At 42.8% G+C, this 17,782-nt stretch overlaps 1 protein-coding gene across 7 annotated transcripts in view; it reads right to left on the bottom strand.

The window, feature by feature from the left end:
• The window catches only part of tanc2a (tetratricopeptide repeat, ankyrin repeat and coiled-coil containing 2a), a 1,096,529-nt gene that overhangs the window by 47,329 nt on the left and 1,031,418 nt on the right, over positions 1 to 17,782 (bottom strand). For all 7 annotated transcript variants that reach the window (XM_085966617.1, XM_085966618.1, XM_085966619.1 and 4 more), the window contains 4 exons: positions 7,585 to 7,718; positions 7,344 to 7,467; positions 4,593 to 4,768; positions 3,088 to 3,220 (listed from right to left, as the gene is read on the bottom strand). In XM_085966617.1, the coding sequence (XP_085822743.1) occupies positions 3,088 to 3,220; positions 4,593 to 4,768; positions 7,344 to 7,467; positions 7,585 to 7,718 (567 nt within the window). The remainder of the gene's footprint in view (positions 1 to 3,087; positions 3,221 to 4,592; positions 4,769 to 7,343; positions 7,468 to 7,584; positions 7,719 to 17,782) is intronic.

Below are 17,782 nucleotides of genomic sequence, written 5' to 3'. Positions count from 1 at the left end.
TTAAACCACAGCTGCAGGACAAGGGGACATAGACACAAACTGGGAAAAGGCAAGTTCAGGGTCGATATCAGGAAGCACTTCTTCATGGTGATTAATATCTGGAATGGTCTTCTGGGTGAGGTACTGAAGGCAAACCGTCTGGAGTTATTCAAAGAGGCAGTTAGGTGCTGTGGCGGGAGGATCCTATGGAAAGATGGGCTGAATGGCCGCCTTAACTTGTACTTGTTCTTGTGCTCTTTACGCAGTTTGTGTCATTTTTAGTTCTATTAAAGCCTGAATAATTCTACAAAAAATATATACTCTCCCTTTTAATCAACTATACAGCTCAAATCATCACTCCATACCAATCAGAAGGGTTTGGAGTTAGCTGGGTCCCGTAGGAAAAGAATAGTGCAGAAAGGAGACAATGTAACAGAAAGGAAATCTCACAGCAGCACAAAGATTGTGTAGACGGAGTCAAATGTGTGGGCACTGATGAAAGGTTTTGCACCTGGAGGCATCAAAAAAGTGAAACTTGCGGTAGCGTCTAAAAAGATCAAACCTGTGCTCTCTTGCAGCAACTGTGGAACTTGCCACAAGCAGAATCCAATTCCAACCACACTCCCTCTGCCCACGACAAGAGGGATTGTCTCACATGGGTGAGATGCTAGAAAGAACAAACTTTCATTTATATGGCTCCTAATCATGTCCTCATCATGTTCCAAAGAGCTCCACATCCAATTAATTGCTTTTTGAAGTGTTGTCACTGTTGTTATGTAGCTTTTTTATGTGGAGCCATCTACACCAGTAGTAGTTTTCAAAGTTACCCTGCAAATACTGACACACTCCTAGCGACCACTGTCCTAACTTCCAAAAGACCATGTCAGGTACTCAAAGGAAAACAGCGCTATCATTGCAGAAAATGTTTTTATTAGTATACAGCAACAGAAATAACGTGTTAGTGAGTCAACACATACAGAAAATACAGAAAGCTGATGACAGAGGGACAGGAATCTGATGATCTCGTGGATCTAGCGAAACGCAGAAGTGGCAGCTGATTTCCATCCACATTCTCACCATAGTGTAAAGTATCAGATGAGACTATATTGAAGGAGGTAATAAGATCGAAAAGAGGTGTCCAAACTACTGCCCATGGGCCACGTGCAGCCCCCAAGTTTGGGTAATCAGTCCTCAAAGCCCAGGAATTCAGTTCTATTTGAGCTTTTATTTCTTAGTTGCTGATTTGTTTTTTTCAATTTTGTGGACCTGGAGGTTGGAAAAGGACTGTGTCTAGTACTGTTGGCACATTGGTGGATAAATCATGTACCAGAATCTAAATCTGTTCGTGTCAACAAGTTAATGGGAACATGGATTTTAACTTCATACTTGGCCCTCGAGGCTGCATGGCAAGCACGTTAGTGGCCCATGAATATATGAAGCTTGGGCACTCTTGTTCTGCAGTAAAACAGCAGCATGAAGTTGGGAACAGATGGGAGCACAAATCTACGCCATTAGAACACTAGTCTGGGCAAGCAAACAATAGAGAAGAAAACTGGGAAGTGTTACTATTCACAGAACCAGGTCTACTTAAATCTTCCTCCGAGTGATGTACTCTAATCCACAGTAAAGTAAAACATTTTTGTTTCTCTTCTCTCTGAACCTCTTGTAAATGTTTGAGAATTTAAGACATTACAGTCAATCTAAATCAAAGTTTTTGGTCATATTTATTATTAAAGATTGACTTATAATTAGTGGGCTGCAAGTAAATACCACCAAGTGTTTAATATGTCCAATATATTGCACTTCAGATTGAAAACCTAATTTAATTTAATATAAAAACTGATCTGCACCCTTGGTAACTTTCATCTGGTTGGGCAATACTAGATATGTTTTTATACAATTTAGAGTTTTAGTAGTGTAACTTCCAATGGTTTCATGTAATTTATAAGCTGGCACTAAGCAGCTTTACTTCCTGATTCTGACTTTCTCCCATTCTCAGAGCTAGAGATTATATTTGCACTGCTCCCAGCAAAATGTAACAGCTGAGAATTTCACGTGTCACCACCCAGAAAAGTCTTCCTTGATTATGGTAAATTTATGACATGAATCCAAAAGGTTCTGCTCAAATTAAACTTTAACTGTCTCCCTGCACTTTGGCATCATTTCACTTAGCCTCACTGGTAACCTCTAATTGTTCCATCATTTTATCTATGGTAACATGCATGGAACTTATCGAGATTCTTTCGTGCAGCTGATGGATCAATTACAATGGATATTTATTCACTGGCTATGGGAGGCATGTGAACAGGAGGAAATAATATAGGGAGGTTTGTATCGCAGAAGAATTACTTAAAAGCGAGATAATGAAAGCTATGTGACTGCTGTAAATTTATCCATGGCTGCTTTATTTCCCAATAGTGATTTTTAGTGATTCTGAATAGCAGAGGGTAATTTGGACTCGGATGTTGAATATTAAAATTCTTAAATGTATTTTATATGCACATGTTTTCTAAATAGATATCTTGATACAAAAATCCCAATTATGTTAATCTAGTTATCAGATTATGCTGCTGTACTTGTTTCAGGCGTAAAGTTTGAGATAACCTAGCATCCCATCGCCCTTTCTAGCTTTAAACCTACAAATAAGCTCCTCTAGGTTTCCATGTCACAGCATGCCAGAACCATCTGAAATATCAGCATCCATATATTGTTATGTTTAACAATGTTGAAATACAGTGACTTCAAGGTCAATGCAGTGTACATTACATTAAGATGCATGAAATCTGAGATTAATTTAGCATTGAAGATGTTACGATCACAGGTTACTCTCAATGTGACACCAAAGGCTGGACACGTTGTTTCCATATTAATGTTCCCAAAATAGAAAAGTAATCCATGAATATTAAATTGATGGTGTTTGAATGAATGATTCTTAAAGTACATGCAATCACTCTCTGAAATAGCTCACGCAAAAGTGAATACAAATTTACTTTGCCCCTTAAAAGACAATTTCAAGCCTAGTCTTGCGCTTTAATGAAAAGCGTATCTATTCCAATAAGTCTAATGGCACTCATTGCAGGGAGGGGGGACTGTCTCTAAGAGGCCTACCTATCTTGGCTCCTTTCTTCAGGAGGGTGACCACCACTGCTGTATTGCGGCACCCCACTGCTCTGTCCAAAGGTCTCATGCCACTGTAGTCCACGTGCTCAATCATTGCTCCATGGTCCACGAGATACTGCACCTATCACCAAGTTAAAGAAAAAAATATATATCAAGGGCTTAAATATTCTGGTGGCCTTAGATCCAGGATCTATCACTTTGGTCAGGAATAGCAGAAGGATACACAGACAACAATTCAGTCTGGGGGGGAAAAAAAATATATATATATATACACATACACACACATATATATCTTTCAGAATCTCGCCACTCCTCAATTTTTTTTTGCCAAAATCTAGAAATGAATGGGTACAGGAGAGAGGAAACAGAAAAATAAAGGTATTGATAGAAACTGGAGTGGAAAAAATTCTCCCCACAAACAAAAAAGGTGACATACAGGGGAAAGAGTGGGAGGCATTACTGAACAACATTCCAGATAACTGCAAGATCAGGATCGTCAGGATTATAGTAACTGGGCCATTGACTTATGAATTAAACCCATTAGTTTTCTAAGCATTTTGGTTCTGAATCAGTAATTCAGAAAATAATTTCTGAATACCAATCAGGTCAATATAATAATATTGAAAAAAAGACCATTCCACAACTTTATAATACCATTACATCATCTCCTCTCAATATACATAATGCTGTTTGCAACCACATTAAAATATTTCTTAAATTGGTGTTCAGATGAGACAGTAGGTGTTGTTCAAGTTACAAATACAGATCACCTTTTTATACTGGGCCAAGGAGCTACAGGAAACGTTGGTTTATCCAGAGGTTAAAAGTCCAGAAAGCTCTATCTACCGGCAAAATTCAGGAGCTGTTTCCTATAAGTATTTTTACTTCTCGTTGCTTTTTTTCCCCCAGTCAGGCTCTGCAAGGTCTGTAGCTATAGCAGCAGCTTCAGCTAGAGACGCTTTTAAGCTGCAGCCGACTGTTTTGAAGCTGTTGCTAAACAACAGGGTTTGTTGATTCACACGGAGCTGAAAATCTCCGTATGTTTCAACATGTCCGGCAGTTTTGATCTAACGGCAACAGCTCGGTCCCGTCGGTGCCGGATATCACAAAGTTTCCTGTAGTTAGAAGTATTTACCTCCATGACACAACACATAGCTAACCAGTGTTAGGGGGCACAAAAACATTGCTGTTTGTAATGACCAATTAAGGTATTTTTGCACAGTTAAAAAGGAGGTACTGTATTAGTTTTTACAGTTTTGGCTCATTGGATATTTGAAAACATTATTAGGTCTTTAAATTTGAGAAAGACAGAGTAACAATGCATTTGATGAAGTAATCTATCCCCAGTGTTGGTTTCCATGCCCCCATCCCTCCATTCTGGCATAGCTGTTGGAAGAGGGAGGCAGAGAGAAATTCCAGTACTCCAAAAATAAACTACAATGAGCATTTATACCAATAGAAAGTTACATTATTCACATATCTGAGATACTTACAACATCTGCATCACCATAAAATGCAGCAAGATCCAGAGGTGTCCGTCCGTTTTTATCTGCATGGTCTGTGGCAGCACCTCTTTCTACTAAGGACTGAACCACAGGCAAGTGACCCTTCAGACATGCCCAGCTGAGGGCAGTTAATCCCTCTTTATCCATCAGTGAAAGTGCTGCTCCTGCAGAACCCAGAGAACACACAATGCAGGGCAATTAAAAGAGACGTGTGGCATCCTGCAACCATCTAGTTTCATTCATCACAGACACTGTAAAAAACACCATTGAGCCTTTGTACAACCTCAGGTTCTGAAACACGTAACATATGCTGGGCACCACTGCCTTATTCGGAAAAACAAATCAGGACTCCTTGCAGAGGCGCTGATTATTACCTTGTTTTTCAGGCCATTTGAAGACTTGATGACCATTTATCTGACTTTGAACAATTGAATGTTTATAGTCAACATGTCCTACAAACACAGCAAAATATTGCATTTCTGGTGATGTCAAATATTAACACATTTTATAGCATGTTATGGGTTTCAGAAAAACAGCAGCACTACATTCTGGCTGCAGTGCATTGCACGCCAATTGTCTTGGGACTTTGTCTTCTCTTCTTTTACATTTCCCATTGCTTCCTGTTTCAGGTGATGAGGTGGACACAATCTGGGTTGCAGACGTCTTATACATTGGTTGACATCTCACTCGGTGATAATGTGTTTTAGAAACAGGTGGCCACCTCAAAGAACACCAACAAGCCCAATCTTACTGCACCCTTCGCAACTGTTGTACATGCAGGGTCATAACAAGCAGCAATACCAAATCTGCAATAATTATACCAGCGTTATCCCTCCAACCAGTGCAACACTCTCACTCAAAGTTATTTTTCTCTCTACATCCTCTTGGTTACTTCAAACCTTGCAATGTCCAAAACAGAGATGGGGGAAGGACAAATGGCTCTTAATCTTTCACTGATATTCTTTCAGCTGGTTGCAAGAAAATAGCCTCAGGCTGATTTTTCCCTGGCCTTTACTCATGTTCCAACATGCCAAGACTGCATGTTTCAATCATTTCTCTGATATTTGCCATAATTGATGGGTTACAGACTGCCACGACAAAAATGATGGAGTAAACTACATACTATGGGTTTCACTGATTGCCATTTGAATGCTGTCAAATATATAACAAGGGCACATCTGGAATGCTCTCAGTAGTACTTGTAATAAATGCATTTATGTGAAATTGCTGTGTGCATTATTTTGACGCATGTGTTAACTTGCTCACTTTAACGGAGTGAAAAATGTGTAAAAATAGCATTCAGAGGAATTTCATTCAACCATGCTAACTCATTCATTACAAACTATTAAGGATATTTCTCAGGCCAAGTGCCCTACTGAAGATGAAGAAGAAGAATTGCTGCAGAAGAAAGGGCTTTCCAGCTGCATAGCTTTCATCTAGTAATATATTCAGTGATGTTCATTACAACAGGAAGTAAAAAGGATCAATTTCTTTTCAGGGCGATCTTAGGTCTGACAAAGGAAACTGCTCAGCAGTAGTCGTCATAGCAACACTAGTACTGTATAAGCAAAAAGTGAACCAGCTCATGACGTTGGTAACACACGTGTCCTCAAGGCTTATGGGCTGTGTATTTCCCAATACCATTCTGGGGAATACATATCTATAGGAATACAAATGCCTGGCAGTGAGATACAAGGGAATACAGGAAACTTTCGTTTAAACGGAGGTTAAATCTCCGGAATGCTCTATCCACCGGCAAAATTCAGGAGTCGGTTCAGATAACTTTTTTTACTTTTCATTGCTTTTTTTCACCAGTCAGGCTCTGCAAGCGTCTAGCTGAAGCTGTTGCTTAGCTACAGAGACGCTTGCAAGCTGCGCCGACGGTTTTGAAGCTGCAACAGGGTTTGTTGCTAGATACGGAGCTCAGAAGCTCCGTATGTTTTAACATTAGCGCTGGTTTCTCCGGCAGTGTTGATCGACCGGCACCAGCTCGGTCCAGTCAGTGCCGGATACCAGAAAGTTTCCTGTCGTTGAATCAAGTGGATCTGGAGAGATAATTAACTGGATGAGAATTTTTCAACACTGGAATCCCCTCAATTACTACCTTGCACCTTCCTCCGCTAACATTTAAAAAAATATATGTATACTAATTAAGGCCATATTTCTTACTCTTTTGAGTTGACCGTGTTATTTTTAAGTGCTATTTCCTTTAGCTGTTAGCCAATGAAGTTCACAAATTATAAAGAGAGACAGATAAGAGTGACATGGCAGGTCAACTGAAATTTTAATACCGAGATCGATAGATTTTTGTTGGGCAAGTGCATCAAGCGATTTGGAGAAAAGGTGGGTACGATGGAGTTGAGATACAGATCAGCCATGATCTCATAGAATGGCAGAACAGGCTCGAGGAGATGAATGGCCTCCTCTTGTTCCTATGTCTAGGCTTACATATGAAGAATGGTCACTTAGATGAGACTGTTAGGGTCCGAGAAACTGTGCTCCAGCAAGAGTCAACACTTTCAGGGGAGGAGGGGGAAATAGTTGGGGTGGGGGGGGGGGGGTAGAATCCACTTATCGCATTACCTCCACTAATCTATTCCCATCTAACTTGGGGCTGCACCAAGTTGATATAAATTAACCTTTATGATCAGCATACTTCCACGTCAACATTTTTGTAAGTTGAAAATTTGAAGAATTATAAAATGACTGGAATTCTCAACAATCAATCTTGAAACTAACCTTGAGCAAGCAAGAACTCCACTGTATCCAGGTGTCCCTCTGATGCCGCCATCATTAGAGGGGTCCTACCCTGCTTGTCTGCCATATTTGCATCGGCACCATGAGTTAACAGCAAATCCACGATCTGAAAACATATACAATACGGAACCATTTTCAGGCAGTTATTTAAGTCAATTTTATAAAAAATGAATGATAGGAATTCTCACAAATCGGTGAGAAGAGGCTGAGATAATCGGCTCACCTGCCAGTGTCCTTGCCTCACTGCACTGAACAGTGGGACAATCCCCCGTCGGTTGGACTGTGACACCGCTGCTCCTTGTTCCAATAGCAGTCTGCACACTTCGAGCTTTCCTCGTCCGGCTGCAGCAGTCAATGCTGAGAACAGATAAACACATCATTTCAGAAATACAGAAGAATTTTGAGGAACAAGGTCATTGAATCCAACAGGTCCACCCAGTTTTTGAAAGATCTCAGCCCACCTACCCATCTTCTTACCATATCGCTCAAATCATTCTCTTTCCAGATATGCACCAGACTGCCTCCAGAGCCCTCTTCTATTGTCCACTTCAATGGACTTCCCTGGCAACTGATTCCCCTTTGAGAAAAAATGTTTTGCCTGAATTCCTGTCTTACTCCTACTTTTTTTATTCTTTTATCTCTTGAAACTTGAACCCCTTACCACAGTAAAACAAAAATTGCCTGGATTAACTTTGACAATGCTCTTCATGTTCGCCACTTCAGTCACTTTAAAGTCTCCTCTTTGCCAAAGAAAAAGAGCCCAATATCCTTAACCTTCTCTCATAACTAAAATTCCTGACACCCAGAACCATCTGCATTGCTCACCTCTGTACCTTTCAAGTAGAAAATCCATTCTCTGATTAGGTGATCAGAACTATACACCATACTCCAGAGTCTAGCACCTTATACAAGTCACAGATTATAAAATGGAATGCATCATAAAAGTGATATTATTACAGCACTAACCCTTTAACATAGAAGATAGGAGCAGGAGTAGGCCATTCGGCCCCTCGAGCCTGCTCCGCCATTCAATGCGATCATGGCTGATCATCCAAATTCAGTACCCTGTCCCTGCCTTCTCCCCATATCCCTTGATCCCTTTAGCCTTAAGAAATATATCCAACTCCTTCTTGAATATATTTAATGAATTGGCCTCAACTGCCTTCTGTGGTAGAGAATACCACAGGTTCACCACTCTCTGGGTGAAGAAATTCCTCCTCATCTCTGTCCTAAATGGCTTACCCCTTATCTTTAGACTGTGACCCCTGGTTCTGGACTCACCCGCCATCGGGAACATCCTTCCTGCATCTAGTCTGTCTAGTCCTGTTAGAATTTTATAAGTTTCAATGAGATCCCTTCTCATTCTTCTAAACTCCAGCGAGTATAAGCCCAATCGACCCAATCTCTTATATGTCATTCCTGCCATCCCAGGTATCAGTCTGGTGAATCTTCGCTGCACTCCCTCCATGGCAAGAACATCCTTCCTCAGATAAGGTGACCAAAACTGCACACAATACTCAAGGTGTGGTCTCACCAAGGCCCTGTACAACTGTAGCAAGACAGCCTTGTTCCTGTACTCGAATCCTCGCGCTACGAAGGCCAACATACCATTTGCCTTCTTAACTGCCTGCTGCACCTGCATGCTTACCTTCAGCGACTGGTGCACAAGGACACTCAGGTCTCATTGCACTTCCCCTTCTCCCAATCCATTACCATTAAGTACCAAAATATAATTGCAAACCAAATGTGCTTTTACATTTCAGTTGCATGTTTTCTATACATTGCCAAAAAATTCCATAAAGATTTGAAAGCTGATTATGGCATCCAAGTGATAAATTTGGTTGGAAGAGAATTAAAAATTACAGTACTTTAATCTGTCTTCACTAGAAGAGAGGATACTGCCAATGTAACAGTAAAGGAGGAGGTAGCAGTGAGATTGGATGGGATAAAAACAGAAAGAGGAGCCACTTAAAAGGTTGGCAATACTCAAAATAGAAAAGTCACCCAGTCCGAATGGGATGCATCCAAAGTTACTGAGAGAAATAAGAGTGGAAATAGCGGAGGCTCTGGCCACAATCTTCCAATCATTCTTAGATAGGGGGGTGGTGCCAGAGGACTGAAGGATAGCAAATGTTACACCCCTGTTCAAAAAAGGGGAGGGATAAACTCAAAAAACTACAGGCCACTCAGCCCACAATATTCACAGTATGGATAAACACGAAGTGATAGACACCATATTATTACTTCAAGACTTTAAGCTTGCTTTGTGGTTAAGGTACTGTAATAATTGCTCAAACTTGCTCTCATGGATTTTGATGTCAGCAGAACCCTTTGACACTTCCAACAACAACTTGTATTTATATAATACTTTTAACGTAGTAAAACATCCCAATAGGAAGCCAAAAACATTGGGGGTGAAATTCAATAGTGTTGAAAAACGGGTGCGGCACCGCAATATGCCTGTTCAAAGGATCGCAAGCAGTACGTCAAATTCGTGCTGCGTGCCAATTCTAATGATTGTAGCGCACAGCCCACTGCTGACAGGCTGTGCCTCAGCAGGGTGCCCAAGTTCTTGATGTTCGCACTAGGCTAGCTTTACTTAAAGCTAACCTGTGCCTCTTAAAGGCAGTCTGCAGCTCTTAAAGGTGAGCTGCCTTTTGTTGATTAAAAATGCTAAAAGTCCTTCAGCACTAACCCAAATGGCCTGGGAAGGGGCACCCAGGGTCTCAGACGCAGCACTCGAGCTTTGTGCAGGGGGCAAACACTGGAAGAGGTCCTCTACCCACAGGGGGCCAGGAGGCACTCCAGAAAGATGTGGGACCAGATTGCCGAGGCAGTCACTGCCAGCAGTGTCGCCCCCAGGACCTGGCTCCAGTCCCCAAAGAAGTTTCATGACCTCAGACGAGTGGTCAAGGTCAGTGAATGCATCTCCAAAAGACGTCTCCTACCAACTGCACTACTAACCTCACACGACCACGCCCTCCTTCCCCCCCCCCCCCCAGCCCCAATCACTCGCCTACCAACAATCTCTACCCAACATGAGGCACACCTCACATTCTTAGTTTCACCTCACCCCCTTGGAGTAGACAGTGCTGGCCATTCTTGGCAGGGGCATGGCTGAGCCCTTGACCAGCGGCGGGGCTGAAAGAATACAAGATGCCGGTATCCTCAAACGTTCTCCTCCTTCTCACATCCCACTTCCACCTCACCCCACAATATTTTCTGATTTACAAACTGCACATGGTGTAAGCATGCACCTCCTGTTTTACCCACCTCCCCTCACCACAACCCTACCCTTGTGCCTTGCTCATTTCAGACACTCAAGAAATCCAGCCTGCCCAGCCAGTGGATGACCAAGAAGAGGGAGAGGAGAATGAAGAAAAAGAAACACTGTCACTTGATTTCACACTCCCAGCCACCAGCTCCTCGAAGTCGTCCTGCAAGGCCATCTGCAGTCTCCCTCACAAAGTCAGCAGCCTTCCACCAGCCATGCTGCAGCCACTGGGGTAGCACTGCGTGACATCAGTAGGATAGGCAAAGGCAGACACAAGACAGTCACTAAGGGAATGCACAAGGGTGATTAGTTGATTTTTTGATGCAATATTGGATGCATATATGGATAAAGTTGGACTGGAAAGTTTGATTTGTGGTGGCTCTTATTTCAGCATTGTGGCCAAGAGGACGCTGTGATGATCAGCAACCGTGGGAAGGTAAGGTGTGGGACAAATGTTGAAAGGGGAATTGGGGTTATGTTCACGAATACCGCAGGTGGATGATTCGATCCTGGATATCCTGGCCAGAAAGGGGCTGTCTGGGTTGCCTCCTTCCCCCTCTTCAGCTTCCTCCTCCTATCCCCTTTGCTGCCTCTGCTCCATCTCCATGTCATGCTGCAGCCCAAGGTGTGGACTGCAACTAGAGTCCCCAGGACTGGGAGCAAATGGTGTTCTCAGCGGCCTTCCTTTAAGAGTCAAAGCCTTGCAAATATTCAGCAACACTCTCTGCAGTCCCTTCACACTTTAACAACTTTTTAAATGTCTTACACCAAGCCACTAATCTAATAAAATGTAAAGAAATCTGTACAAAAGCAAAAATCTAAACTTGCATGTGTCCCTTTAAGAAGCGCTGGTAGGGGACCCGTTGTACAGCTGAATGCACATTCTGCTGTGCGTGCTTTGGAGAGGGCGTTAAAAGGAGCAGTGACGTCCAAAACAGCAGGTCGTGTGTCAAGTCAGCATTGCACGCTGATGTCACAATCTAACTAATTACCATATTTGCAGTGACGCAGGCAACGGGAGCGCTGCTGACCTGCCCAAAATTGCGGCCACAGCATTCCGCGCCAGAAGTGGGCGAAAGCGAGGCAGCCGCCATTTTTTCACCGAAACCGGTCTCATCAGCTGGCACTAAGGGGCCGAATTTCACGACTAATTAATTTACAGAGCCACACAGGACAATGAACTACATGAAAGCTGTGAGGAAAGAAACATTAATCAGTTTTTCTCATTCAGATACTGACTGACTAACCCCTTGTACATTTCCCAATGACATCCCAGCTGGTGTCTGCAGATGGAGCTATCAGCAACAAAGGTACGATTTGAAATGCAGAATTAAATGGAGAAGAAGCTTCATTGTTGATTTCTGGTAGTCTCATGGTGAATATCTGCTGATCCCAGCACTGGATGAGAAGAAATTTCCTCCAAATAAATATTGGGAAGACCAAAGCCATGTTTTTAGTCCCCGTTCCCTAGCCACTGACTCATCCCTCTCTCTGGTAACTGTCTGAGGCTGAACCAGACTTCGCAACCTTAGTGTTATATTTGACCCCAAGATGAGCTTCCAACCACATATCTGCGCCATCATTAAGATCGCCTATTTCCACCTCCGTAACATCGCCCGACTCTGCCCTTGCCTCAGCACATCTGCTGCTGAAACCCTCATCCATGCCTTTGTTACCTCTAGACTTGACTATTCCAACGCATTCTTGGCTAGCCTCCCACATTCTAGCCTCCATAAAAATGAGGCCATCCAAATCTCTGCTGCCCGTGTACTAACTCGCACTAAGTCCCGCTCACCCATCACCCCTACGCTCACTGTCCTACATTGGCTCCCAGTTAAGCAACGTCTCAATTTAAAAATTCTCGTCCTTGTTTTCAAATCCCTCCATGGCTTGGCCCCCCCCCCTCCAAAATAGCTGCACTCCTCCAATTCTGGCCTCTTGAGCATCCCCAATTTTAATCGCTCCACCATTGGTGGCCGTGCCTTCAGCTGCCAAGGCCCAAAGCTCTGACATTCCCTCCCTAAATCTATCCGCCTCTCTTTCCTCCTTTAAAATGCTCAATTAAAACCTATCTTTTTGACCATGCTTTTGGTCATCTTCCCTAATATCTCCTTATATGGCTTGGAGTCAAATTTTGTTTGCTAACTCTTCTGTGAAGCGCCTTGGGACGTTTTATTACGTTAAAGGCTCTATATACAAGTTGTTGTTGTTGTGGGTGTGGGGAGAAAATGTCTCATGTCCCCCGGTGGTGCTAGGAGCCCCATTTGATCATTCCTTGTATCAATAACTCAGGCTTTCAACCTTGCTTGCTAAGTTTCTTGTCTCTGGCGATGCTAACCATTAATCTGCTTTCATGTAATCAGCAACATTTCTGCACTCAGTGGGTACCTCATGAAAGAATACATATAAAACAGGACTGTTCAATAAGCTGTAGAAAATGAAATTAAACTGAAAATAAAAATGAAAACACCAAGTTATTTTGAGAATGTAATTTCTAAGCCATTTTGGGGTGACTGAACAAAGGCTTTTTTGAAAGACAGTGGGCTAAAAATTCGAGTACGCTGGAAACCCGCTGGTAACAGCGGCGGCCAAGAATAACGGCCACTCGCCAAGAGAGCACAGGCAGTATCGGTATTTTGGTGCAACCTGCTAATTAACATCAGCATGGCGATGATTTTCTGGTGTAACCCACTCTTTCCACCGCTATGGTCAGCAGAAGGCCGAAGGTCGTGTCTGTCTCCCGCTTACAGTGAAGAGGAACAGGGACGAAAGGAGCGAACCTCCAGGCCATGTATGGAACAGTTGCCATACTTGCTGCAACAATATTACTTGCCACCCGATTATTAACTACAATCTCTGTTGATTTTTCAATAGTTCATGAAACGACTGGTTCTGCATTCTCGGTAACACAAATAATTATTTGATAAATAATTGCTTATGGAATTTTGAATAAATGAATTATAATTCCTTAAAATCTTAAGCAGTTGAGTCTAGATTTACAAGGGGATAACGTTCTGGTGACGCATAAAGATAAAAGAGATTTCATCAGAGATGATCTTCAAATGTTGCAATGGAGTTCACCCATTGATTTACTGACCCACAAACACTGTAGGCCTCTGGAACAGCCACCAGAAAATGCAACCACCCTCCACCCAACTGCTGGGCAAAAAATGAAAGTATAAATGAAGAACCTTGGCAAAGGAGGGGTTTGAAGTTCCGGCATCCATCGGAGGGGTTTGAGAGAGCGTTGCACGCTGACTGAGGTCAAGCTCCAACTCGTTACAATACTTTCAATGAGTGCAGGCAATGGCAGCGCTCCTGACCTTCCGAAAATGGCGGCCGCCGCGGGACCCGCTGGCAGCGGGCAATCGTATGGTGCCCGCCATTTCCCCCCCAAATCTGACGGTCACGGTTGACGCTAAACCCCCAGATTTCTCAGCCAGTTTGCCTGTTAGATCAGTGACATTCATTAGAGGGCACTATGGAGATGCATTGAAAATCATTGTAAGGAAGCTATTTACAGTATACAAGAAATTTTTGTGATTGTTCCTGTGTTTAAAACTGGTCACTTTGTGAATTTGTGCATCAAATCTGTAGGTTTTGTAATCATCTATCAAAGACAGAAAAATTAAGTAAACCAGAAATATAGCAACACTCCCAAAAAATCCTCTCATTCCCTCCTCACCTGGTTACAGAACTAGTCAAAAGCTATCAAAACAAAAGATTAATCACAATCACTCAAAAGCCAAGATGTGTTTTGATGCTTTTTTTACTCAAAGTATAAAGAATCAAAAGCTTGATCAAGGAGAAAGTTTTATTTTGAATTTTGTAACAGCAGAGAGACAGATGACAAGACAGAGTGCCTATCAACGGTGGGGTGGAGACAAGGAGAGGACTAGTGTTAGACGTGTGAAGGGTACATGTGGTGACATAAGGCAGAAGGAGGTTACTAAATTAAAAAACTTGGTTAAAATAAATCCAACTTAATAAGTTGCTAAGTCAGTGTATCCAGGCACACAAACATGCACAAATTTTCCGCATTGTGCTAACACTGTGGTACAAACCTGCTGATTGTACAGAAATGAGCAGCCTGAACCACTGGAAAGAAGCGATCTCACACTGTCAGCGCAGTGTAATGGCCTGGAGCCAATTGTTAAGCTTGAAGCATCCAGTTTAAAAGGTACTCAAATGGTTTGCTGTTCTGATGATGAAGTTTGTATGATATGAAACAGCTTTCTATTCCTGTCTGCTCTTTTCCAACTCCATAAATCATTCTGGCAGTCAGAGGTGAGTGAACAGAACTCTGGACACGCTTTCAGTAAACAAGCACAAGCTCTGCTTTCCCTTGGATCACTCTCAGAAATACTTCATACAGTATAACTGGACAATAGTCAAAGCACTGGGGAAAGTTATTGCCTAGCTTTGCTGAGTTGCAATTTAACAGCGTTCAAGTAACATCAGTCTGCTTATCCTTCTAGCTCGGACAGCTTTCATCATTTTTTTTTGCTACATCTGGTCATTTTTGACCTGTTGTGGCTTTTTTCCACTCCTCATTAACTCATTCACATCAAAATCTTTTTTTCTTATTTAGGACTACTTTCTGCTGATTACAGAGTAAGTGCACAAATGCCTAGTCTTCACCTATATAACTGTCTCTCATTTCACTTTCTAACATTTTGTTACAAATGCACAAAAGAAGAACTGGGGAGAACACAGTCCTCAAAAATGTATTGATAAAAATGTCTCTTTTAGATACGGAGCTCCTTTACCTCCCTAGCCTTCAAGGTCCAGTGAAGGTCAGCACAGCACAAAAGAAATTGCGGGTTTGAACCTGTACCCTATCCACTCAATGCTGCAGCAACTGGGGGTCACAAACAGCCTGCGACTGCATCAAATTGCCGAAGCCTGTAATAATTTCCACTTGGGTTTTGCTATGAATGCACATTGTAAAAAGAATAGCATGTCTGTAACAAGACATTCGATTGTAACCTTGGAATAGCACCTTTTTGAATTAAAATCAATATGGGACTCTGAATTCAATTCCTCGCTGCAATGGTTTAATATTTTCAACTGACAGAAAAGGCTCCCTCTCACAGGAGTACGTGTAGTTTATAAATAAACAACTTACATTTATACAGCGCATTTAACGGAGCAAAATATCCCAAGGCGCTTAACAAGAGCGGTATCAGTAAAAAAATATATTGACTCCGAGCCACAGGAGCTATCAGGACAGATAACACGGTGTGGAGGACTGCCAACATTGTACTGTTGTTTAAAAAGGGAGAAAGGGATAGACCGAGTAATTACAGGCCAGTCAGCCTAACTTCGTAGGTGGGCAAATTATTGGAAAAAATTCTGAGGGACAGTATTAATCGCCATTTAGAAAGGCACGGATTAATCAAGGACAGTCAGCATGGATTTGTTAAGGGAAGGACGTGTCTGACTAATCTCATTGAATTGTTTGAGGAGGTAACAAGGAGGGTTGATGAGGGTAGCGTGTTTGATGATGTCTACATGGATTTTAGCAAGGCTTTTGACAAGGTCCCACATGACAGACTGGTCAGAAAAGTAAAAGCCCATGGGATCCAAGGGAAAGTGGCAGGAAGCAAAGGGTAATGGTCGACGGGTGTTTTTGTGATTGGGAGGCTGTTACCAGTGGGGTTCCACAGGGCTCAGTGCTGGGTCCCTTGCTTTTTGTGGTGTATATCAATGATTTAGACTTCAATGTAGGGGACATGATTAAGAAGTTTGCAGATGACGCAAAAGTTGGCCTTATGCTCGATAGTGAGGAAGCAAGCTGTAGACTGCAGGAAGATATCAACAGACTGGTCAGGTGGGCAGAAAAGTGGCAAATGGAATTCAATCCGGAGAAGTGTGAGATAATGCATTTGGGGAGGGCTAACAAGGCAAGGGAATACACAATAAATGGTAGGATACTGAGAAGTGTAGAGGAACAGAGGGACCTTGGAGTGCATGTCCACAAATCCCAGAAGGTAGCAGGGCAGGTAGTTAAGGCATATGGAATAATTTCCTTTTGTTAGTCGAGGCATAGAACAAAAGAGCAGGGAAGTTATGCTAGAACTGTACAAAACACCAGTTAGGCCACAGCTAGAGTACTGCGTACAGTTCTGGTCATCACATTACAGGAAAGATGTGATTGCACTAGAGAGGGTACAGGGAAGATTTACGATGTTGCCAGGACTGGAGAATTTTAGCTATGAGGAAAGATTGGATAGGCTGGGATTGTTTTCTTTGGAACAGAGGAGGCTGAGGGGCCTAGATAGAGTGCAAAGGAAGGACCCATTTCCCTTAGCAGAGCGATCAATAGCCAGGGGACATAGATTTAAAGTAATTGGTAGAAGATTAGAGGGGAGTCGAGAACTTTTGTCACCCAGTGGGTGGTGGTGGGGGTCTGAAACTCACTGCCTGAAAGGGTGGTAGAGGCAGAAAACCACATTGCATTTAAAAAGTACTTGGATATGCACTTGAAGTGCCCTAACCTACAAGGCTACGGACCAAGAGCTGGAAAGTGGGATTAGCCTGGATAACTCTTTTTCGGCCAGCGCAGACACAATGGGCCGAATGGCCTCCTTCTGTGACGTAAATTTCTATGATTCTATGACCAAAAGCTTGGTCAAAGAGGTAGGTTGTAAGGAGCATCTTAAAGGAGTAGAGAGAGGTAGAGTGGCAGAGAGGTTTAGGGAGGGAATCCCAGAGCTTAGGTCAAAGGCAGCTGAGAACAGGGCCGCCAATGGTGGAGTGATTAAAATCGGGATGTGCAAGAGGCCAGAATTGGAGGAGCGCAGAAATATCGAAGACATGTAGGGTTGGAGGAGGTTACAGAGATAGGGAGGGGCGAGGCCATGGAGGGATTTGAAAACAAGGATGAGAATTTTAAAATTGAGGCATTGTCGGACCAGGAGCTAGTGCAGGTCAGTAAGCACAGAGGTGATGGGTGAACAGAACTTGGAGCAAGTTAAGATACGTTCAGCAGAGTTTTGGATCAGCACAAGTTTATGGAGGGTGGAAGATGGGAGGTTGGCCAGGAGAGCGTTGGAATAGTCGAGTCTGGAGGTAACAAAGGCATGGGTGAGGGTTTCAGCAGGTGAGCTGAGGCAGGGTCGGGGTAGGGGGCTGTTACGGAGGT

Source organism: Somniosus microcephalus, chromosome 24 (assembly GCF_052327205.1).
Source record: "Somniosus microcephalus isolate GS21.2 chromosome 24, FLI_Smic_1.0, whole genome shotgun sequence".
Taxonomy (NCBI): Eukaryota; Metazoa; Chordata; class Chondrichthyes; order Squaliformes; family Somniosidae; genus Somniosus; species Somniosus microcephalus.
The sequence above is the reverse complement of the archived record's forward strand: the minus strand, read 5'-3'. Positions and strand labels throughout refer to the sequence as shown.